The 25,214-nt window shown below is 46.9% G+C and overlaps 1 protein-coding gene across 1 annotated transcript in view; it reads left to right on the top strand.

Moving 5' to 3' along the window:
- Positions 1–1,046: 1,046 nt before the first annotated feature.
- Positions 1,047–25,214, top strand: part of LOC146173911 (phospholipid-transporting ATPase ABCA3-like) — a 34,111-nt gene continuing 9,943 nt past the window's right edge. Inside the window, exons 1-2 of the mRNA XM_084585299.1 lie at positions 1,047–1,457; positions 19,027–19,214. Coding sequence (XP_084441425.1) covers positions 1,110–1,457; positions 19,027–19,214 — 536 coding nt within the window. The 5' untranslated portion in view covers positions 1,047–1,109. The remainder of the gene's footprint in view (positions 1,458–19,026; positions 19,215–25,214) is intronic.

The following is a 25,214-nucleotide window of genomic DNA, read 5'->3' as shown; positions in this document are numbered from 1 at the left end:
AGCTGAAGAAAAAGAGGAAGCTGGTTTGGTTCGATCTGGGTGTGCTAACGACCAGCGCATCTAACACACGACGTGTAAATAAACCACGTAACAACTGTGGTGGAGGTGCTGGGTAATCATAGAAGCAGCTGTCACGTGCTGGCAGCCGCTTTCTGCATTCCAGCATTTCACATCTCTCTTCAGTAGCAGATCTAGAAGAAGATCCTTCCAGTCGACATCGTCTTCATCGTGCCACTCGTAGCCGTCGAGCGGACAAACGTGCATTCCGTCCTGGGCGCACTGTTCATAGCTAGGCGCGCACAGGGCACGCATGCAGGGCAGCAACACGGTCCTTTTGCGCACCAGTCCGCAAGCGCTGCACACTCTGTACGATGGAATAACCTTGACGAACCTCGGGGACCTCCAGTCGAGTTCCGGGTAAAAGCCGACGAGCGTGTACTGAGTAGATGCAGGAGGCATTACCGAATTACCACAATCGCACGATTCACTGGTTTACTCTCTCTCTCTCTCTCTCTCTCTCTCTCTATCTCTCTCTCTATATATATATATATATGAAGGCTGCTCAGTCAATCTTAAAAATTTTAATAATAACCAGCCTTGCTACCGGGTCAGCCTTACGGCACCTAATATATGCAGGCACGCTCGACACGGTCTACATGTTGTGAATGGATCATTTTACGTTTATTTAACTCAGAGTTTTGACATCGTTTTTCTGAGCAGGCAGTAGCGCAATATGACATGGTTAGGCCAAGGAACAATTGTGTCACTGCTTTACTCCACATGTTGCCGCAAACAACGGTCATTTGAAAAGCGCTATCGCGTAGGACTCATAATGTGTCAGCGCACTGAATACAGAAGTACTGACGTAATAGTTTTCAAAGTGAAGCATTTCGTGTTGCCATCGGGCAACATCTTTAATGGTATGTCGATTTTGGACTGTTGTTTTAAGGTGCCTAATCCATGTCATCTTGTCCATCGCAGGTAAAAACAAAGGTTTCCCCTATTTCTCACACTGTAACAGCACAGGTGAAGTGTTCACGTTCACCGAGGACGGCATCGGCTACGAGTTACTAGTCGCTCTTGTAGAAGGCATAGTATTTTTGGCCATCATGTCCTACATTATTTCCGGTTTTCGTCCTCGGGCGGACGAGTTCCCGGGAAAAGAAGTTTTAGCCGATGAGGATGTTGAAGAAGAAAAGAAGAAAGTGGCCTCTCTGCGGGACAAGAAAGACTTCAGCGCGCACGCGATGCTGGTCTGGAGTTTGCACAAGCGATTCGGTGATATTCGTGCGGTAAGAAAACTTTATATGGCGCTGAAACCATCCGAATGCTTTGGCCTGCTAGGAGTGAACGGAGCTGGCAAGACAACCACATTCCAAGTGTTGGCTGGGCTCGAGAGCGTCTCGTTCGGGGATGCCATGACTGAAAGGGCGACCTTGAGCGGCGATACCCGCAAGGTGAGAGCAGAGTATTGAGATAGATTGCATGCTGGGACATGTAGACTATCCGATGATGAGCAGTTGATGTCTGGATAAAACATATTGTTAGACGTACACCTACCAGCTTCACACAACAGGCAGCATTATTCAATTGGAATTTGGAGCTTAAAGGTTTTGAAACCCATGACTATCCATGTAGCAAGAAGTGGGCTGTAAAGTGAGGCATGTGGGGGTCTGATGAGGACAATATGGGTTAGCCCCCATAGGCTCTACGCGGGTTTTACTGCTGGGACCGTGTCGGCAAGTTTGTGTGCTTCCGTTTAACGTCCAATTGGCCCCACTAGGGACCAATGCAGGCTACCACTGTGGGGCTGCCCACACTCCTCTCCATTGTCAATTGTACACAACATGCTATTTTCCCCATGGTTCGTACTTCGGATATATTCGGTCAGTCACTCTGGATGAAGGTTCGCCTTTATTTTTGATAAGGAAGGATGAATGTTCTATAGAGGTAAGCTCAGTTAGAGTTTGCTCTCAATATTCCCACAGGGTCCAATCTATCACTAAAGATCAGCTTTAGTCCCAGTTCTTCCGCTGAACCCTTATGGCCATAATTATGGTGTTTTTGAATATGTGCCTTTTGTAAGCAGGCCGGATGAAATTTCTCAGTTTCATGTGACCGATGCACGCGCGCTAATCTCCTATTGACCTAATTCATTCAGTTAGGATTTGCGCTTTGAACGATATAACATACACAGGGTTGTAGGCTGTCTGGGGCGGCCATTTAAGAACCAACTGTTATGCCTGTGTAATACCCAGTAATTTATGTGCAATCTAGGCGAGAGCGAAAATAAAACCCATGAAATATTTCTGACTAAAATGCTTTCAATTGTTTTACAAATTATCTGTAATTGTAACGTAGGGTAACATCTCACACTGAATTCTGAAAGAATGCGTTCTCAGTAGTATGAGAAGCTCAGCTATGCTCAGCCCGCTATGTCTTATGTAGGACCAACAGGTGCACACAATCAGAAGTCCTATCTGGGCTAGCGATAGTTTTGCAAGAGAACCTGCAGTGTGTATGCGTGGGTGGTTTTGCGGCTAGAGTCCGGTTTGCTTTTGAGCATGCCTTCATATTCTCAATGAGGGACCGTTTTGTCTATATTGTACGCACGCAAGCCTTCAAGCCCCATCGCTGCTAATTTGGACCTAACGTAGGTTAGCGCCGGCGATCTGCTTTGTGCTTCAAAAAGGCTATCACATTTTGAGCTCTTTTATACTTCACCTTCATGAAGTAGCCTGAAAGGACCAAATTAGGCAGCATGTGGGAACGCCTGTTCTTGGGCGCCGCCCTAGCTTGTGGAGACCCCACAGCGGTATAATATGGCCCGAAATGGGGCATTTCGGTCCCCCCGACGGATTATTCCTATAGAGCCCTCATTTGGGCTGGATCTGCCCTCAAACATCAAACAAGGGTTGAAGTTCAGAAGTGCAAGATGCCGGGCTAGTTGGTACTGCATAATGAAATAAAACAGCGCAACAGTTGTTAGTCAGCGCCTGTGTCTTTGTCTCCCTTTCTTCGCGTTTCGTCCCGTTCGTTGCGCTGTTTTATTTCATTATCCAACAAGGGGCCCTTGTGGCCTTGGAGCAGCGATGTGGTCTTGGGTAACATGAGCAACGCCTGTATAAGACCCATGTAGGATGAACGGATTCAAGACCATAGGGTGCCTAACTAATTCTGCTCCATCATTTACCGATGCCGTTATTATGAAAGCTTCCCTATTTTCCACTTATCTGCATGGGACCCACTGGATCCGCACATCCTGCACTACCTGGTAGATAGCCGAGGTTTAACGGCACGCCCCAGCTAATGACTAACCAGCGATATTCGAAAAACGTCCCCTTGACTGTGAAAAATTGAGGACGACTGTCTCGAGGCAGCTGGAAGTGCACGTTTCAATGCCAGCCAGAACGGATTCTGGAGGCTTCAACTACAGCTTTCTTCTATGTGTGGGTTGCTCTGAACCATAACGCTGAATTAGGCACCTAACGTTTTCTTCCCAGCGTCCCCGCTTTCTTAATGGCGAGTTTTAGGAATCCTGTGGAAAGCGGCAGTTTGACACCTTTCGTATCTTGATAATTATTATTCCTAATTCGTATTTTATCCATCACAATATACATATCTTATGCCACATGCTCTCACCATCTGCCTGCGTTCTGGCGCTCGTCAGAGCAAATGAATTCACCACCTGTCAGTGTCTTTCTGGCTTCGGTGGGGCTTCAGGATCTCAAGCGCCAAGTATCGTTACCCTTGTTAATCTCAAGAGAACGCAACTAACGCAAGAAATGCCGCTGACTGGACGATTAGTCAACCATTGTTTAGAGCAAAATAAGGATCTGTTTTGCAGAAATTGAACTGCTTGTGTTATTTACTCACTGATATTGAGGTATTTATACCGTAGTGAATAGAATTATATATTATTTTGAGAAGGCTCGCAAAAAAATTTATGATGACTAGAAATGAAGCACCCTTCTGCTGTTTCCAACTATATTTTAGCGTAATATTGTCTTTATGTTTAACCAGAACGTTTTGGGCGCAAAATTGTTTATTACTTGTTTTGTCTTTTTGGGGCGCTTCTAATTGGGTTAAATATTCATCGCCTTAAAATATTGCTTCTGCCTTCAGGGGACATATGTTTCCTCCAGATGTATGTAATTCGCTTTTTTAGACACAATGACGAAGGTGCAGAGTCAGCAAGATTGTTAAAACGTTGAGTATCTATTCTCACAAGTCTAGGCAGACGAGGCACTCAACTTTCAGTGTTTTTCAGAAGAACGCCTTCGAAAGATTTGGAAGCTTTGATGAAACAAACATGCAATGGAGATTTACTTTTCAAAATTCATTGGGTCAGGTCAGATCGACAAAGTTGTCGTTGAAACATTCTCCATGCAAGCCGATATAATGCACATGTCTTGTTTTTATCTGGGGACGTTTTTTCATAGTATCAATATCTCAAGGAACCGGGCGTCCTTTGGAACGTCAAGGTCGATATGGGACGGTAATCGAGTGAAGCGCGACTCAGCGTCTCAATATATGCAAAAATATAGGGATTCAATTTGGATGTAGGAATTAAAGAACTGTTGTGCGCAGTTGGCATATGGAAAATAGTGATCTGTTTTACACGAATCTAGGTTCTTGCGAGTGGTGAAGATGCGATAAGTAGCGCACTTAAAGTAAAAGACTTACCTGGCTATACCAACGTTGGTACTGTGCTTAAAATTTGACCATATAACTGTCACCAGATTTGACATCAGTGGGGAATTCAACTTGAAGGAAAAAGTGTCCTCCTTTGGGAAGCGAATTCCTGCCTCTCCATCAGCACACGATTACGCTATTCAACTACGCCACCCCGCGCACGTGAGGAACATAACTTAATTCTCCATAGTTTGGTATTTATGGCTATGGAGATGTCGCGACCACGACGCCTTTACCCATTTCTACAGGAGGGAGCGTCACAGAATCACGTGAAGTTCACACGACAGTATGGTTACTTGAGAATGTCACGTAGTTATGAGAATCGCACTCAATAGGATCGACGCAGCACAGTCAATCTCACGCTTAAAAGAGCAAGGCAATGTACGCGCCAAGGAGCGCCTCGCGACAGGAACGCGATGCCCCGTCACGTCTCACACTTGCAGGAACATTGTAGTCAAAGCGTGCCAAGGAAAGAAAATTTCTATTCTTCTGTATGAGCCCTGCCCTTTGGTAGCAAAAGCTCAACAAGGGGTGCAGATATATCGTGTGCGGCAGCAACGCTCAAGCTTTGGAGTTTTTTCAGTGCGAAACTTTTTATGCATCACATCTCCAGCTTCTGGCGTTTAACGTAAAGTGGATGCTGTACGTTACGGAACTGATTCTGCTTCCGTGCAGTTTGCTTGATTCAAAACAGTCAAGGTGTAACTTTCAAAGACGTTTATGACAAAATTGCTCTCAGAATTCTGGTTCCAGGTTGATAAAAAAATTTGGGCTCTGGATAAGATTTCAACTGAACGGCGAGCCCAAGCACTCTCCTAAGCTTCGATAAAGTGACAGTAGATAAGAGATGACTCTTGATGGCAAAGCAAGCTCACTAAAATAATTAGAATTCGATATATTTGGACAGGCTTGGATTGAAGTTTGACCAACTGCTGCAAGAGCGTGGAAACAGAACACATGGTTGGTCACAGAATTCTCGACTACAAACCTGGGCGTTGTGAAGAAGTGATTGGAAAAAAGCGCTTTCACGAGCTTTGTGCCAATGTACTGCGAAGTGTTGACGACGTTGCAGTATTTTGAGCAGTCATGTCCTGAAATTGGCGCCCATTTAGTAATAAAAACAAACCTTATCGCCGATACGTTAATTATATGCGAAATGCACGCATTGATCTAATTGCCAGAGGAAACGAAGCGTGACTTGACATGAACAGGAACTTTCTTGTATATTGTGTAATAACTGCAGCTCTGCACCCCATTACGCTCATGCTCAATATTTAGTGTGGGAATAAAACTGAAGTCGAAAAACTAATATATATCTTTGTTCACTGCCGCATATATGCGTTCGTGTGTCAAAGAAGCAGTGTCAAATGTTGGCGCGTTAGACATCTTATCGGCGGTCACTTGTCGCCCAAAACATTAGCAGCGCAGGCTTTTAACGCTACACAACAGATTCTGCCACTTGAACCATTCCCCCCTACTCTACATTTTGCACCCTCGCCTATCAGTGACGTGAGCGCTAATTACGCGGTTCTCGCGTTTCACTTTAATCTCTCTTTTGATCTGCATATTTCCGATTCACTATTGCCGTAGCGCAAATTTCGCAATTGCTGTATTTTCATCGTGCCCTGTCTTTCCCGTTCGCGCTTTCCTCCTTCGATATTGCCGCGAAACCTTCAAGCAGTATTTGTTGTTTTTTTAACAGCCGCCGGCATACAGGCTTATCACTCTGATTCTGGACCGCGTATCAGTTCCGTAATCGTTGTTTGTTAATGCTCGATGTCGCGTCACACCTTTATCAGTTTTGTTGTAGCGAAAGATGCACCGAGATCTGTCTCGAAGGTTCCGGCCACTCGGGTGTCTTTCCACAATGTTCCAGCCCGTGCTGGTAGCTGTTTGCGACGTTATCTAGATTGTTCTGTGCAGCCTTTAAATTGAGCGTTGCCGAGTGTGACGAGCATTCTTTGTTCGACGATCGACGAGCACGTTTGTTTCTATCGCCGCCGCCGAGTTGCTTAGTTCTTTTGCGGACGCAAGTCAGCCCAAATAAAGAGTTTCTTTAGTGCAATCATCGACCCTTCAATTGTGTCGTCGACCTCGTCACCAATACGTGACATCTGGTGGAGGTGCTGCCTTTGATCCTTCAAGCGAAGACCCAAGCCGTGTTCCTGTTGCCCTGGAAGACCAGCCTACAGGTCACCGAGCCAGCCGCCGACTTCAAGGCCTACAACCCGAACACGGTCTGCTGCTTGACCCTATTCGATCTCGGAAGGCATCGACGCTGACAATGGCCCAGCCTACAGCACCGGTTATTTTCGTCCAACCCCGGGAGCCCCCCCTGCTTCCATGGACTACCGGATGAAGATGCGGGAGATTGGATGGACCTTTTCGATCGTGTGGCAGATTTCAACGGCTGGAATGACGCCGCGAAACTTAGGCAAGTCTACTTTGTTCTTCAAGGACATGCCCGAGTTTGGTTCGAAAATCATGAGGCAACTATAAAGGATTGGGAGACTTTCAAGGAAGCGTTTCTGACTGCCTTTTCAAGCATCGTCCGAAAGGAAAAAGCCCAGGCTCTTCTTCAGTCAAGACTGCAACTTCCTAACGAGTCTGTCCTGGCGTACGTTGAGGAGATGAAGCGCCTCTTTCGCCGCGCCGACCCTAACATGACTGAAGGTGAGAGAGTCAAACTTTTAATGCGAGGCGTCAAAGAATCGCTTTTTGGAAATCTTGTCCGAAACCCGCCAAAAACAGTGGCGGAATTTGAAACGGAAGCGTCTGCCATCGAGAAGACGTTGTACACCCGGATGCGCTACTACGAGCGGCCACTTCAGCCAGACTACTCAAGCCACTACCCCAGCGCATCTGCAAGTGGAGAGAACCTTCGTGACCTCATCCGGGAGATCGTGCGAGAGGAGCTCCGCCGAATGCAGCCATCATCGCAACAACCGCAGGTGGCGACGCTCGCGGACGTCGTCCGTGAAGAAGTCCAGCAGGCGCTGGGCGTTCCTGAAGCGACGGCTGCGACTGTTCCAGCACAAGAGGCAACAGCGATGAACTACGCTGGTGCATTACGTCGCCCTCCGCCCCGACGTGATGACTTTCCGAGCCCTCGCCGCTACCGGCCTGTTCCTGAAAACCGCCCCTTGGCTACCGCCCGCCAAGCCTACCAACGACCAACAAGCCCCAGGAAGTGCGACGCATGGAGGACAGCGAGCAACGGGCCATTATGCTTCCACTGCGGTGAGGCCGGCCACATTCTGCGGCACTGCCCGTACCGACGAATCGGTCTCCGCGGATTTGCAGTCGACTCTCCACGACCACGCTCAGGTGAACGACCGCAAGAAATCGACAACTATCTGCGTAGCGGTGAGATTGCGCCACCAAGCCGTCGATTCAGGTCTCCATCGCCGTACAGGGCCCGCTTTGCGTCGCCAGGACGTAACTATGATGATAGTGTGCGCGGAAGGTCCCCAAGCCCCTGTAGGGCAAACTAAAGGCAGCAACCATTGGAGGTGAGGTTGCTCAACGGCGAAAAGACGAAGATCCTCCGCCGCCGACGACCAATAACGACGACGCAACCATTTCATCGCCGCTCCACATGACGACATCGACGACAACACGACCAGAGTGCAAGCCGACACCGCCGCCCAGCGAAGTAACAACGGTATGCCCCGGCCATGACCTGAAGAAACGACGCAGCCGAGATCGGACACTAAGGCCCACGTGCAACGCGAGGACGCGAACAAGTGACCTTGAAGTTGATATCGACGGTCGCAGAGTCACTGCCCTAGTAGACACCGGAGCTGACTATTCAGTCATTAGTGGACCGTTAGCCTCTCAGCTAAGAAAAGTTACCACCGCTTGGGATGGCCCGCTGATTCGCACCGCAGGTGGCAACTTGATAACTCCATCGGGACGGTGTACTGCAAGAATAACCGTAAATGGGGGTACTTACCCCACCAGCTTTGTGGTCTTGCAGCAGTGCTCCCGCGACGTGATTTTAGGCATGGACTTCTTAAATAAAAATAGGGCTATCATCGACCTCCGATCCAAGCTCATCAAGCTCTCTACAGACAAAGCCATACCTGGTACGACGACTTCGACGCAACACGTCGCTCTAAACGTCCTCGACGGATAATTGACCGTGCCGCCCCGATCAAGCGTCGCCGTCAGCGTAGGTAGCACAGACATTGTAACCGCTGAAGGCATCGTCGAAGGAAATATCCAATTGCTCTTGGAACGAGGTATCGGCATCGCAAGAGGCATCGCGAAATTCCGGAGAGGACAAGCTCAGGTGCTGGTAACAAACTTCACTGAAGAATACCGGCATCTAAACAAGGGCACGACCATCGCTTTTCTCGACGAATTAGCGGACCTCAAACACGTATTCGCCCTCCACGACCAACCACTGGAAGACGCACCGGACCAATTCCGTCAGCCCACATTTGACATCAACCCAGTATTGACCCATAGCAGGAAAAACCAGATTCGCAGTCTTCTTCGAAACTACAGGGAGTGCTTCTCGTCATCATCGAAGGTACGACAAACACCACTGGCCAAGCACCGCATTATAACGGACGAACACGACCGACCTCTGCGCCAAAGCCCTTATCGTGTATCGCCGCGAGAACGGCAGGCCATTCGCGATCAAGTTGAGGAAATGCTGCGTGATGACGTAATCCAGCCATCGAACAGCCCCTGGGCGGCACCAGTCGTTTTGGTCAAGAAGAAAGACAGCACACTTCGCTTCTGCGTTGATTACCGCCGCTTGCATAGCATAACGAAGAAGGATGTTTACCCACTTCCCCGCATCGACGACACTCTCGACCGACTCTGCAATGCAAGGTACTTTTCATCGATGGACCTGAAGAGCGGATATTGGCAAATTGAGGTCGACGAAAGAGATCGCGAGAAGACCGCATTCATCACACCGGACGGCCTTTATGAGTTCAAGGTGATGCCATTTGGCCTCTGCTCCGCACCAGCCACGTTTCAACGAGTAATGGACACAGTCCTGGCAGGGTTGAAGTGGCAAATTTGTTTGGTATATTTGGACGACGTTGTTGTCTTTTCGTCAAGCTTTGAAGACCACCTAAAACGACTACAGACAGTGTTGGAAGCCATCAAGTCATCGGGACTAACGCTAAAAGCAGAGAAGTGTCACTTCGCCTACGAAGAACTCCGGTTCCTAGGTCACATCGTTAGCAAGGACAGTATTCGCCCAGACCCGGAGAAAACAGCTGCAATCGCACAGTTCCCACCGCCTACCGACAAGAAAGCTGTGCGCCGATTCCTTGGGCTGTGCGCTTATTATCGACGATTTGTCAGAAACTTTTCGCGGATCGCCGAACCGTTGACGCAGCTTACAAAGGCTGACGTACCTTTTAAATGGGAAGTGCCGCAAGGAGTAGCCTTCGACGAACTCAAGCGCCGCCTGCAATGCCCTCCCGTACTTGGCCACTTTGATGAAAACGCCGAGACCGAAATTCACACCGACGCGAGAAGTGTGGGCCTAGGAGCCGTTCTCGTCCAGAAGAGTGCCGGACAGGAGAAAGTAATCGCCTACGCTAGCAGGTTACTCACAAAAGCCGAAGTCAATTACTCGACGACCGAGAAGGAGTGCCTTGCAATCATCTGGGCCACTTCTAAGTTTCGTCCATACCTATACGGCCGACCATTCAAGGTGGTAAGCGACCATCACGCGCTCTGCTGGCTGGCTAATTTGAAAGATCCTTCCGGCCGCCTTGCCAGATGGAGCCTACGACTTCAATAATTTGACATGACTGTACTCTATAAGTCGGGCCGAAAGCATTCCGACGCAGACTGCTTATCCCGCGCTGCCGTCGATGCTCCCCCGAAGGACGATGACGACGACGCCTTTTTGGGACCGGTAAGCGCCAGCAGTTTCGCAGAACAACAGCGATCAGACCCTGAGCTGAAAGCGCTAGCCGATTACTTGGAAGGAAAGACCGCTTCCCCTCCTGGTGTGTTCAGGCGACATTTATCATCCTTCACGTTAAGCAATGGCCTCCTCGTGAAGAAGAACTTCGCACCCAACAAGACCGCGCAGCTTCTCGTAGTGCCTAAAACCCTTCGGCAAGAAATTCTGCAGGCGTTGCACGATGAGCCCACAGCAGGCCACCTCGGATTTGCGCGCACGTTGCGTAGAATCCAAGAGAAGTATTACTGGCCGCGACTGCCTGCCGACGTTGCCCACTACGTGAAGACGTGTCGTGAGTGCCAACGACGCAAGACGCCACCGATCAGACCAGCAGGACTACTAAACCCGATTCCGCCCCCAATCCTGCCCTTTCAGCAAATTGGGATGGATCTCCTCGGCCCCTTTCCATCTTCGTCTATGGGTAACAAGTGGATCATCGTGGCCACTGACTACCTTACCCGTTACGCCGAAGCAAGAGCACTACCAAATGGTACCGCGGCAGAAGTCGCCAAATTTTTTGTCGAACAAATTCTCTTGCGACACGGCGCCCCAGAAGTGCTCATCACAGACAGGGGAACGGCGTTTACGGCAGAGTTGACGCAAGCCATCCTGGAATACAGTCACACAAGCCATCGACGAACAACTGCGTACCATCCCCAGACCAATGGCCTCACGGAGCGCCTGAACAAAATGATCGCGGACATGATCGCTATGTACGTCGACGCTGAACACAAGACCTGGGACACCATCTTGCCGTACGTGATCTTCGCGTATAACACGGCAGTCCAGGAGACGACCAGAGCGACCCCGTTTAAGCTTGTGTACGGCAGGGAGCCCACGACGACGCTCGACGCAATGCTGCCGCACGTAACCAGCGAAGACAACCTTGACGTCGCCGCCTACCTGCAGCGTGCAGAGGAAGCCCGACGACTCGCACGGCTGCGTATTAAAGACCAACAGCGCACCGACAGTCGACGATACAATTTACGACGACGCCATGCAGAGTACAATCCAGGAGACCAAGTGTGGGTTTGGACACCAATTCGCCGTCGCGGATTAAGTGAAAAGTTGTTGCGTCGATACTTTGGGCCATACAAAATCATTCGCCGCGTCGGACCACTGGACTATGAAGTCATTCCCGACGGAACGTCAGCATCACAACGGCGATGCGCACGCCCAGAAATTGTCCATGTTGTACGACTGAAGCCATATTATGCGCGCGAGTTAAAGAATCTATGGTGTTTAAACTTTGCAGTGTTTATGTTTAAGTTTCTTTGTTTTGGAACATCGAGGCGATGTTTTTTTTAAGGGGGGAGTAATGCCGCGAAACCTTCAAACAGTATTTGTTGTTTTTTTCACAGCCGCCGGCATACAGGCTTATCACTCAGATTCTGCCACTTGAACCATTCCCCCCTACTCTACATTTTGCACCCTCGCCTATCAGTGACGTGAGCGCTAATTACGCGGTTCTCGCGTTTCACTTTAATCTCTCTTTTGATCTGCATATTTCCGATTCACTATTGCCGTAGCGCAAATTTCGCAATTGCTGTATTTTCATCGTGCCCTGTCTTTCCCGTTCGCGCTTTCCTCCTTCGATATTGCCGCGAAACCTTCAAGCAGTATTTGTTGTTTTTTTAACAGCCGCCGGCATACAGGCTTATCACTCTGATTCTGGACCGCGTATCAGTTCCGTAATCGTTGTTTGTTAATGCTCGATGTCGCGTCACACCTTTATCAGTTTTGTTGTAGCGAAAGATGCACCGAGATCTATCTCGAAGGTTCCGGCCACTCAGGTGTCTTTCTACAATGTTCCAGCCCGTGCTGGTAGCTGTTTGCGACGTTGTCTAGATTGTTCTGTGCAGCCTTTAAATTGAGCGTTGCCGAGTGTGACGGGCATTCTTTGTTCGACGATCGACGAGCACGTTTGTTTCTATCGCCGCCGCTGAGTTGCTTAGTTCTTTTGCGGGCGGAAGTCAGGCCAAATAAACAGTTTCTTTAGTGCAATCATCGACCCTTCAATTGTGTCGTCGACCTCTTCACCAATACGTGACAATATGTACCTTGTTCGAACCGCCCACTAAGCCGGTCACGAAAGGGATTTTAACACCAGCGCTCTAAGGAACACAATTCTGACAGGAGGTCTATAATAGCTCAATATTCCTTTCATTGAGAAAAATTGCCTATACTTCAGTGTCAAGAACTACAGAATCATTTTTTCAATTAGCTCATTTGCTGGCATTTGTAGCCAAAAAGTTCGCTTGCCAAGTTTTATCTGCCAAGCCACGTGCCAAAAATGTTTCATGAGCCAGGAGTTTGGCATAAGACCATACCTGTATACTCAATAGGCACATATGTTTTAGCACGGGGACGTGAAAAGCCAATTTGAAGTAAAAAAAAAACTAACGTAAATTTATTGACTTCAAATTTATTCCTCCCTGTCCATCGAAACAGACAGCAAGAGGGGGTGAGAGATTTCTCTCTCCATTTTTGGATTAGAAGATAGAGAGTAAACGTCTGTCAGAAACTGAAGATTGTTGTAGACGACGGGCTCTCTAGTGACTTGGGTGCGTATTATGAGGGCCGAAGATTTGACAGACAACCACAAGATGGCTGCCGAGTCAGTGGCAGCTTGAAGGACGGGTACCTTAGAAATAGGTACCTCTGACAACTCCACAAAATATGCAACTTTAACGTACTTCTATGGTAGACTGCAAGGTTATACGGCTGAACGGGATCACTGACTGTGTCTCTAATCCCTACGCAAATTTTCTAAATTTTCCCCTGTTGTGCTTTTCTCATGATGCTGAGTTTTTGGGAAATAACCTCCGTTACAAACACTGATTCCTGGCAGTGGCCCTGCCTTGCGGACGATCCGGCAGCTGCACATTATTGCAGTTTTGGAACGTTGATCATGGCGCAATAGTAGGTAGTAGGCTGTGAATGAACCCGGTACTTCTCTATTATCATCATCACCATCAGCCTGTGAAGGCCTCTCTCGTATTCCTCCGAATAACTCGGTCCTGTGCTAGCTGCATCCACTGCGAACTTCCTAACCTCATCCGCCCACCCAACTTTTAGCCGCCACCTGCTACGCTGTCCTTCCCTTGGAATCCACTTTGTTACTTTAAGCGACCATCGGTTATCCTCTCTTCGCACTATCCTGCCCATGACCATTTATTCTTGATTTTCAGTAGAATGTGACTAACTTGAGTTATTTCGTTGACCCACTCTGCACGCTGCCTATATCCCAATGCTACCAATTACCACTTTTTGTGCGATATCCCTCTGACTTGTCCTGAAATTAATTAGAACCCTCTTCGTTAGCCTCCACGTTTCAGCCCTATAGAGGAGTGTACAGGTAAGATGCAACTGCTTGTATACTTTCATCTTGAGCGATACCGGTAAGCTGCTCGTCATAATCTGTGAGTACTTGCAAATGAGCTCCATGCCAATATTATTCTCGTTGTTATTTCCCTTTTATTGTCCGGTTCTGCGGCTGCTACCTGTCCTAAGCAGATATATTTGCCTACTACTTCCAGTGCCTCTTTACCTAACGTGAACTGCTTCTCCTTTCCGAGGCTGTTGAACGTTACCTTAGTCTATTGCATATTGATTTTAAAGCCTACCCGTCTACTTTTCCTGTCCAGGTCATTAATCATTCTTTGTAGTTCATCCCCTGAGTTACTCAACAAGGCAATGTCGTCAGCAAATTGCACATTGCTAAGGTATGCCGCGTCTATCCTTATCTCTAACTGCTCTTATTCCAAGTTTCTGAATACTTGATCTAAGCAAGCTGTGAATAGTACTGGGGAGATAGTGTCTCCTTGTCAACACCTTTCTTTATAGGAATTTTGTTGGTTTCTTTATGCAGAACTATTGTTGCTGTGCCACCACTATATATACCTATATATATATATATATATATATATATATATATATATATATATATATATATATATATATATATTTCAGTACTTTCAAGTACGGCACGTATACAACATGATTTCGCAATGCCTGCATGACCGCCGAGGTTTCTACCTTGGTATCGCTAACGGCAACCACCCGAGTTTTAACTCTATATCATGGGAACGAACTCTGTTTAAAACGGTGCGCAGACCCTCATGAACTCCAAGGTCACTCATCCGTCTCTTCTGCGGATTTGTGGTGTAGTTTTAAAACAACTGTGAATGCACTATTATAAGGACGCATATAAAGCTCGTAATTGGGACGGAACAAGACAAAAGTGATATCGTATCCATAACCATATGAAAAGTGTGCTTCTGCGCGCATTTGATGTACCAGTGTGGCATTAGAAGCGGTAAATTTTGTTTTCGGCGGGAGATGTACTCAACAGCAGACGGCGCAAGGATTGTGTTACGTCTAGGGTGCCTCGATGCGCGCGCCCTCTGCGCGCGGGCATCCTAGTTGCGTCGAGCGAGGGAACTCTGCAACGCTGCGTCGAGATTGACCTAACGCTCTTGATCTGCGCCGCTGAATGTTTCCGGGCGGATGCACAGTTTGACTGCGGCCTCTGCTTCAATGGTATCGTGAGCGGGCCTTCACCGTTTCCTATATCGAGTTCAACTTGCGACTGAGACTAAAATTACGCTTGCGCGATTGACACTAATGATCATGTTGCACAGTGCGTGTTTCACGCTCCAAATTGGTTCATTTCATTTATGTTTCTCTTAAATACCTGAGGGCAATACATAAATTAAAGAGAGCCAACTAAAAAAAATTGTGACAAAAAAAAACACTACAAAGCATAGAAGGGATACATAGGCGAACAATAACAACAAAAACTGTATACAACAGTTAGGTGATCGAAAACATCACTCAAAATTTTAGTGAAATCGAAGTATAAAGGGAATTCACAGTGCAAAAGGCATGGACTGAAATAGAGCAGCATCGCGAAATCCTTGAGACGAGGGCCATGAATAAAAAAATTTGCTCCGGTGGGTCAGTTATTCGTTCCGCCATCAGGCAATCGTAAGTCCAATTCATGCGGCAGAAGCAGATATGTGGCCCATGTTAGCTCTACAAGAGCCAATTGACCGGGCCGGCAAAAATCTAATAATGAAATTTAGTGGGGCCCCGGTAGCACCAGGGATCGAAACTGTCAACTCCCGAATGACAGGAGAGTCGGTATAGATTCTTAACGTTTTAAAACGGCGGCTACCTGGCGAGTTCGTGAAGCCGTAAAGATTCCCTGCGGTCCCTATTGTAATGGATACGTGAGCGGCAACTTCTGACTATAATGATTTCTAAGTGCGACTGCCTTGGAAAGGCGCCTGCGGAAGCACTTAAGAAAACGTCTAGAACGGCGTATTGGCTTTTGCTTCGGCTCTGACTCGAATCCAGTTTGTGAGGACCGATAAGAGGTTTTGTGCTTGTCTTTGTCGCACCCCTGACCTGTTATATACTTCTGCCTCGATATGGCAACCCTCAAGGATATGCTCGAAATGCAGTATTTTTTCTGCCTTGATGAAAAATGTCATCGAACGTATTTTGCCTTCTGTCTATCACAGCGTTGGAAAATGTCTTCATAACAATTTCTGCACTATCAGTATTATTGAAACCTCATGCCAGCATTCAAAAGGGATTTAGTCTGCAGCAGAATGAAGAGATAAATTAGAGCAGGTATATTGTTTTAAGGACACATTACTTTTGCCATTATTATGCTTATACGGCTGTGTTCGAAGGACCCATGGTTAATGCATTGTCAATAAAGTGCCTCCGTTAAATGTCGCCTTGGACAGCTCTCGCGCTCGGTTGTAGTCTTCTCATGTTTCTGCACGGATGTTTGCTTTGCTTTTCGGCTCTTCTTTGAATGAAGCGATCTAAAAGTAATTTGTATTTTTGTTTCTATGCATAGGTATACCATCTAAAACCATTCGTAATCTCCGCCTGATTGTACAGATAGGTGCATACAATTACACACTTATTGTTTTTAAGTGATTGCTTGTTTAAACGTCACAATTCCAGGGGGAAAATCTTTCTTCCGTGCCCGTTACCCCAAGTGCTTTTTTGTTATGCTGGATGTTCCTCAAGCGTGTTCTTGTGGCGTTCCATCAAAAGCTGTCATGTACAGGGGTGGTCAAAAACTGAATAAGCTTGTTAACGCAGAAATACGGGCTAGTTGCTTTTGATAAGTAGAGTGCATATAGTTTCAGCGTAAATTTACAGAGAGGACGAAAAGAGGAGACAGACAAGAGACGAACGATCAGCGTTCGTCCCTTGTCTGTCTCCTCTTTTTGTCTTGTCTGCAATATTGCGCTTAGAAGATAGGCGCGCTCAATAAGCTTTTTATTTGCCATCGTTTGCAGTTGAATATTTCCTGTCACAACTTGTTTTTCGAATTATACTTCAGTGTGAAGAATAAAAATGAACGAAGCTTGCTTTCCTGTTAAAAAATTTACGTGCTTGCGGCCGTACCCTTTATGACACGTTTCTCGTTTCCTTGTTGACTGATTATTTTCGGTTAGCCACTGTTTAATTGCTCTGAAATATGAGTTCACCATCCTGGGCATAGCATAATAAAAGAAAACAGTCAAACTGTTCTTACGCCTTGCCAAACAAAAATTAGGAATCACTTCAGACACTTGTTATCTCCCGCCTCTGCTACATTTGCGTATGAAACTAGGGATCATTCATATTTTCGGTACACAGTGCGTGAGAAAGTTTGACATGCAAGAGCATGCTTTATAAAATTTACACTACAACTTTTCATATTTTCTTTTACTTTCAGATTCTTTTTACCAGTTTCTGCATTCTCATTATTTTATCTTGTTTTATGTACGCGGCACCCTATATTAATTATAGACCGCTTCAAATGAGTGGCAATGTATTCCTGTTGCCAGAAATTTTATGCTGAACGCGGACTTGTAATAATTATGTGTAGTAATTAATGTTTTACATTCTCTGTAAAGGTATGCAAAGTACAAGCGCCTATTAGATAGTTTGTTATGTTACTTCCTCTTTTCCTGAACAATTTGTGCAATTTGTATAGCCGCCATATCGAAAAAACTATGATAAATATATCAGCTATCAATAACCTTATACATAGTTTTCATATTAAACTCGTACTAACCTCATATGATCTCATACAGATATCATTCAACTCATTCAGCATATCATAATTATATGAGATTGTAGGAAATGTGTATGTGTTTGGTATGAGAATATCTCTATGAGGTTATTGTGAATCATGGATTTGTTTTCAACAGGGCGTGCCGTACAGATAGTAGAGTTGGGTCGAATGTTTTTACGGCAGGCTTTGAGGGCAGCCACGTGCACTGCTGTTAGGTTCCACTGAATTTCGTAATTACAAATAGCGCACGGTCACCATGGTTCTCGTTTCGTTTCCGCTGGATATTGCGATACGCTACGCGTGGCTGGGAAGTAGTGTGTATGTGTGGTACCACAATATCGTAAAACCGGTATTCAGAAGGATGTGAAAGCAGCGGTCGAATGAATGCACTTTACGTTTGTCGATTTTGGCCTCTTCTACGCAGAAATACTTGTTATAGATGTTGGTAGAATATTCCAAGTTGATATATTCCACCTTTTTAGGTTCTTATGCGCTTACAAAGTGCCACAAGGCCGTACGCTGCCGCCTATAACTTACGAACATGGCGAAAACTAGAACTGAAGCTTGATTGGACCGCTGCCTTTACATCTGTGAGGACGTCCGTGGGCAATATGGGTGGCCATGCGCATACATAACGCTGGTACCAGGCACAGCGTATCGACTTACACGGAAGAAACAGAGCGTGTCAAATGCAGGGTGACGTGCGTTTTGTAGTTGCGAAGTTCAGTCGAACCTAATGGCACTGATGAAGGCTTTGGTGAAAACGTTTAATATTGAGCATAAATGGGCATATGGGTTGCAGTGAGCATCGGCTCTTTATCAACCGCATTTGCTCCGTATATTTTGAAGTGAAAATCTCCTTCATATCAGCTCCCGCTGCTAGCCGTAACTGCTCCGTTTTGCGGTGAGTTCAAAAATACCTCTATGAACTGCCGTTGACACCTGCATACGCTCCGTTTTTTTAGGGGTAAAAGTTTACACCAGCTCTTGCGTTCTACATCGATCCTCGTTCAGATAGGACGCTAGAGAATAAGACATTTACTGCGGTTTGGGTAGATTCGCTTTTAGTGTGTAGGGAAATTGCCCATAAATGAGGAACCAAATGTGTCCTTTCGGCAACAATCCACGCGACTATTTTCTGCACGGTTAGACCAGTTGCTTTGTATAAATTATTACACAAATTTGTCACATATTTTGTAAAGACGGAGAGGAAACTGGTTTACAATAATCACGCTGCTGCACCCCCTACAGCAACCAGATTGAACCTTATGGCTGGATGTTTTCGTTTTATAATTCGCAGTGGCAGTCAGATATCAGCTACTGCTTCCAGAATGGAGGGTTGCTGGACCGAATGAACGCCTACGAGTACCTCTACCTTATCGGTCGGCTACGGGGCATCAGCGAGGCTGACCTGACGCCCATGGTGGACAGCGTCCTGTCAGTCGTCGACCTGAAGGAACACGCCCTTAAGGAATGCGGAGAATACAGGTTCGCGCGGGGTATCTGCGAAAGTTGTACAGATGGGATCGACACATGTATTGCTACAGTTGGTAGATAGCAGTGTTGTTTGTGTCGATTCGAAAGGTCATAAATATTATATGCGAAATGCGCTGGTCCTTAGAGACATCGAAAAAGACCACCTAGTTATTAACAACGTGCCAAACATCATTCCAGCGTGGAGCGACGGCAGTTTAGACAAGGTAAAGGCGAATTTGTTACGATTAGCCAACACATATCGTCGGAGCTGTCGGAACTCTACAGAAACAATTATGAAACTGCATGTTAGAATATGATTTCTGGGGAAATTATTTGAGCACTGCCAACGTTGTATGCTACGCACGCTCGGCTCCTGGAAAACAAGTAGCAGCGTCTAAGGGCTCACATATCGCGAATCTAATATGGTGTGGAGTATATGTGCATCAAGGAAATTAAAAACAAAATTAGCAGGAGGGCGAGTACAATGTTATCACTTGGCCGCCACAAGCTTGTAGCTTATGTGGATAAATCATTCAATCGAAATGGCAATTTTCCAAATTATGGCAACTAGGCGGACAAACTCATGCTTTTCATTAAATATCATATAAAAGATGTATGTCCTCTTTCCGAAAGAAGCCGCAAAATGCATAATTTACGCCTTGCCTTTTTGGTACGTGTGATTACAAGTGCAATGAAATTTTTGTAAAAACCCCGTCAGCATTAAACCTTCGCTTCAAGCCATTGTCAAACAGTGGCGGAAAAAATTTTACTCTCGCAACCTGCTCACCTGAAAGTGGCTAGGCCGGTTGGATGTTTAAAGTAGGTCCTTATCTTTAAGAATATTGCCAATTTCATTATTAAAGTTCGATTTCGTATCACTGAAGAGCTTTCAGGACTATCAGATCAGGCCGTGAGTAGGGTGTAGCAGGCCGTGACTAGACTGTATATGAATTTTGGGGCATAGGGGGTAGTTTATATAAGGAAATATACTTTTTGAACGGGAAATTAGCACATTTGATTTTGAAACGAGTTTTGAATCTCAAAAATTTATCAGCGGCAGAAACAAAAGGAATCGCTTTTGACAATTTCGCTGGCTATGTTTGAGGATGTGAAGCGAAAGCGTTGCGTCACTTAAGGACATGTTTTGCTACATTGCATGACTATAATTATCGTCATGACTGCGAATGTTGCGTATGGGAATGTTCTCGCACGCTCTGCGCCTCATATTGTAATATATTGAATGTCCATGCCCACATTATTGCCAGAAATCAATTCCCGGTCATATTACCTAGAACCACTTACCATCAAAAGAACGCTCATGAGGAGTACGTAATGTATGCTCTGCAATTCAGCAGGAGTCACATAGACATGATATTTCGCTTCCGCCAAGCATTAGAGAGCACACGTTATTTCTGATTGTGCTGCTTACGATAACTCGGGCCGCACTCACCACTTTTCCATCGTGCTCGAGAGGAGGACTGATGAGAGCTGTCATAGTTGGAAGCAGTGGCAGAAAAAAAGCCTCGCTTTAACGAATCAGTACCAAGAGGCCTGTACAACCTAGGTGCGGAGTGGTTTTCAGGATTGAAACCTCTCACTGGGTTTTTTACCCCCTCGGTTGTGCGAAAATTTCGTACTTCGAATTCGTCTAAAATATGTGGCTTCCTAAAGCCAGCAAAACCACTGTCTAATGAGAGCCCGGATATATCTCCTACCAAGCGTCATCTTCCAGTGTTGTGCATGTAGTTTTGTGCCAAATACGCCGGCCCGGGCGCATAGCGCCTAACAGTTTATTGAATTGCCGTAATTTGGTTCTGTTGTCATTTAAAATTGGCTGGTCAAGATGGCAGCTCTAGAAATTTGGGGCGCAAGAACTGGTCACGTGAAATCACGCGAACGGTCGGCCAATCAGCTGCACCATGCTGTCCACGACCTGCAAGAGACTGAAAGTTCTAACGGGTCTCGGGCTCTGGCATCACAGACATCCTAACAGACTCGGCCTCTCCCCAGTAGCTCCGAATGAAGGGGGCCTGGAGGGAAAGCATGATAGCTCCCCTCAAAAGAGATTGAGAGGGTGTTGGCCACGTCGAGGGGAAAGTCGAATCCCGGCATACTCCCGCCCACATTCGTAACCTCGATCTAGGTACCGTTCTCAACCTTGGAGAAGCTCGGCTGGTTGCACAGCATGTCCATGGTAGGAAAGAATATGCTACCCGGGACTGGTAGGCTCTGCTTACACGCCGCGGCCAAAGCAAGGACGGTCATGCTAACATCGGGGCCTGGCCCTGCGTGCCGGCTGGACATCCTCGTGCTGCTGAAATCCCATCCGCTGCTAGAAAGAGAATGATGAGGGGTAGAAGGAAGTCGTCCCTCCGACCGGTCACGGCCAGCAGGGCGTTGTTTTTCTAGAGCAGTGCCGACGCCCAGCAGGACATAAATCAGGAAAATAGGTTCCGTCCTATGCAGGAGGCGTCTTGCAGAGCTCCTAGTACCGAAATCCCGCCGGCCTGTGCATCTGCGCTGGCCGGGGTCTTTGGTACGAGACCAGTGGCACCATTAAGCTTGGCGGTCGGCAGCGTCGCAATTTAACAATCTCGTAGAATTCTGATGTTATGCTTCCGGCTTCGGTGATCTCGCATTAGAACCGACTTTGCGTGAGCTGGCGCGCATGCCATTTCTTATCGTCAGCTCTATTTTGAAATTGTATAGGCAGCTGACACCGCCGTCGCTACTGTGTGCGTGATCTCCCGTTCGGAACATTCGCTTTTCTTCCAGCGATCTCGATGGACGACTGGGTTGTAGTGATGCCTTGGAGTATCCGTGTGCGCGATCTCATATTAACGGTATTTAACGATGCTCCAGCGATATCAGTGGCAGCGCTTGCTACTGAGCCGCTGTTAGCATGTTTTCACATGCGCGATATTGTTCCTTTGTCGCAGTACGTTCGCTGGCATCGGGGGTTGCAGAGATGCGTTAGAGACTTATCTGGGTTTCGCTAGCCTCAGCCTTAGCCTTTGAAGTTTTCGCTTCCACAGCCATTTTATGTAGGAAGTACTGTTGGCATGGGTCTGCCAATTCGGCTTTAACCAGGGTTTTTCAGCATGTAGCCGCGAAAGCATCTCAGCAACCTCTAACGGTTTCACCTATCTGGGTGCACTACCCATCGCGATCTCACGGTTGCATTACTGAGTGCGTAGTTGCGCTTGAGCACCATGCGTCTCCCTGAGAGTCAACGTTTCTGTTCGCACAGTCATTGCTAGCCATCTGGCTTGTAGTCTTGTAAGGTTGGAAGAACGGGCTAGTTGGTAAATCATCTTGGAAAGCAAAATAGCGCACTTCAAAACACAGACACAGGACGGGAACGACAACACAGCGCTGAGAGAAACACATAAAAGGGCCCGAGGAACTAGAAATGTAACTTGCAAGGGCGGAAGAACGGGCTAGTTGGTAAATCATCTTGGAAAGCAAAATAGCGCACTTCAAAACACAGACACAGGACGGGAACGACAACACAGCGCTGAGAGAAACACATAAAAGGGCCCGAGGAACTAGAAATGTAACTTGCAAGGGTGGAAGAACGGGCTAGTTGGTAAGTCATCTTTGAAAGCAAAATAGCGCACTTCAAAACACAGACACAGGAAGGGAACGACAACACAGCGCTGAGAGAAACACATAAAAGGGCCCGAGGAACTAGAAATGTAACTTGCAAGGGTGGAGGAACGGGCTAGTTGGTAAATCATCTTGGAAAGCAAAATAGCGCACTTCAAAACACAGACACAGGAAGGGAACGACAACACAGCGCTGAGAGAAACACATAAAAGGGCCCGAGGAACTAGAAATGTAACTTGCAAGGGTGGAAGAACGGGCTAGTTGGTAAATCATCTTGGAAAGCAAAATAGCGCACTTCACAACACAGACACAGGAAGGGAACGACAACACAGCGCTGAGAGAAACACATAAAAGGGCCCGAGGAACTAGAAATGTAACTTGCAAGGGTGGAAGAACGGGCTAGTTGGTAAATCATCTTGGAAAGCAAAATAGCGCACTTCAAAACACAGACACAGGACGGGAACGACAACACAGCGCTGAGAGAAACACATAAAAGGGCCCGAGGAACTAGAAATGTAACTTGCAAGGGTGGAAGAACGGGCTAGTTGGTAAATCATCTTGGAAAGCAAAATAGCGCACTTCAAAACACAGACACAGGACGGGAACGACAACACAGCGCTGAGAGAAACACATAAAAGGGCCCGAGGAACTAGAAATGTAACTTGCAAGGGTGGAAGAACGGGCTAGTTGGTAAATCATCTTGGAAAGCAAAATAGCGCACTTCAAAACACAGACACAGGAAGGGAACGACAACACAGCGCTGAGAGAAACACATAAAAGCGCCCGAGGAACTAGAAATGTAACTTGCAAGGGTGGAAGAACGGGCTAGTTGGTAAATCATCTTGGAAAGCAAAATAGCGCACTTCAAAACACAGACACAGGAAGGAAACGACAACACAGCGCTGAGAGAAACACATAAAAGGGCCCGAGGAACTAGAAATGTAACTTGCAAGGGTGGAAGAACGGGCTAGTTGGTAAATCATCTTGGAAAGCAAAATAGCGCACTTCAAAACACAGACACAGGAAGGGAACGACAACACAGCGCTGAGAGAAACACATAAAAGGGCCCGAGGAACTAGAAATGTAACTTGCAAGGGTGGAAGAACGGGCTAGTTGGTAAATCATCTTGGAAAGCAAAATAGCGCACTTCAAAACACAGACACAGGAAGGGAACGACAACACAGCGCTGTGTTGTCGTTCCCTTCCTGTGTCTGTGTTTTGAAGTGCGCTATTTTGTTTTCCTTTGTAGTCTTGTTATCTCGGCTGCAGCTCTCTTTCCGAATAGGATATGCCATACTCTTGAGCAATTTCCTTGCCTAGTCTTCAAATCTGCCCGGACATATGTTTTTGTATCCACAGCGAAGGAAATGGCGTTTCAGTGCACATTATAGTAGTTATAAGATTTTACATGTGAATACCTTAGCGGCTCTATGTCTCGATTTCGACCCACAACCCTTTGCGCGGAATAACTACTTTGTAGCACTAACCTGAGGCGTCATTGACTGGCGTTTTTGTAGCAAAGCTTAACCCTAGACCAGCAGGAAATCTCCGACTCGTAGCAATATCAGCTATATTAGAGTTAATTGACGCCAACTAAACTACAAGGAATTTCGCAGTGGAATTTGGCCTGAATTGTCGGATAGTTTTGTCTCTTCGCCAAGGGTTGCGTTCCTCTTATAATAAAAAAAAATAAGCATTCCTGCAAACTCCTCACAAGCTCATAAATGCTGAAAGCGAACTCGAGGATGCATGCCGGCTCTCAAGAGATGCACGTGCCTTAGAACCTTCCACAAGAGGGCGCTCCTGACTTCAAGGTTCGCCTATAGATTGGATGTACAACCGGTCCTAGGGACGTCGCATCTGCGACCACATATTCACACCCCCTTTTCGAACGGCATCTGTATGCCAGTGAGCTGGCCTGGCGAATGCGAGTGACCGCACCGCATATCTAAGCAATGCCGCTCTAGTTACCTGGGCTCCCGGTTCTCCTTAGCCGCTGAATTTTGTACCTGGGCTCGGCGTTTTTCGTCAGTGTGATCTCCCGCATTCTGCGCCATACAGGAGGTGCTGTTTTGAGCCAACTGGTAATACGGAATTAGCGAATCTGCTGTTCTTGCCAGAAATCGACAAATGGACACTTTACCATGAGGTTGAACAACTGGCCGGCTTAATCGTGCGTGTTGGAAGGTGTGGCGTTTGCAACTAGTTGTACGTTAACGAGTAGCTCGGTATCTACACGAGATTGACATTTCCCCGAATCACGTCTGTGGTTTTACTCCAGATATACTGGAGGGGCGATGGGTAACCTCTACCATCTGGCTAGGCTTCCTATACTGGCCATTGATACCCAGCGGACAGGTCGGACGACTTACTGCGTGAAATTATACCATTCCTCGTGAGTCA

The sequence above is a fragment of the Amblyomma maculatum genome, chromosome 11, assembly GCF_055883805.1.
Source record: "Amblyomma maculatum isolate TAMU_Amacu chromosome 11, ASM5588380v1, whole genome shotgun sequence".
Lineage (NCBI taxonomy): Eukaryota > Metazoa > Arthropoda > Arachnida > Ixodida > Ixodidae > Amblyomma > Amblyomma maculatum.
This window is presented reverse-complemented; position numbering and strand designations above follow the sequence as displayed.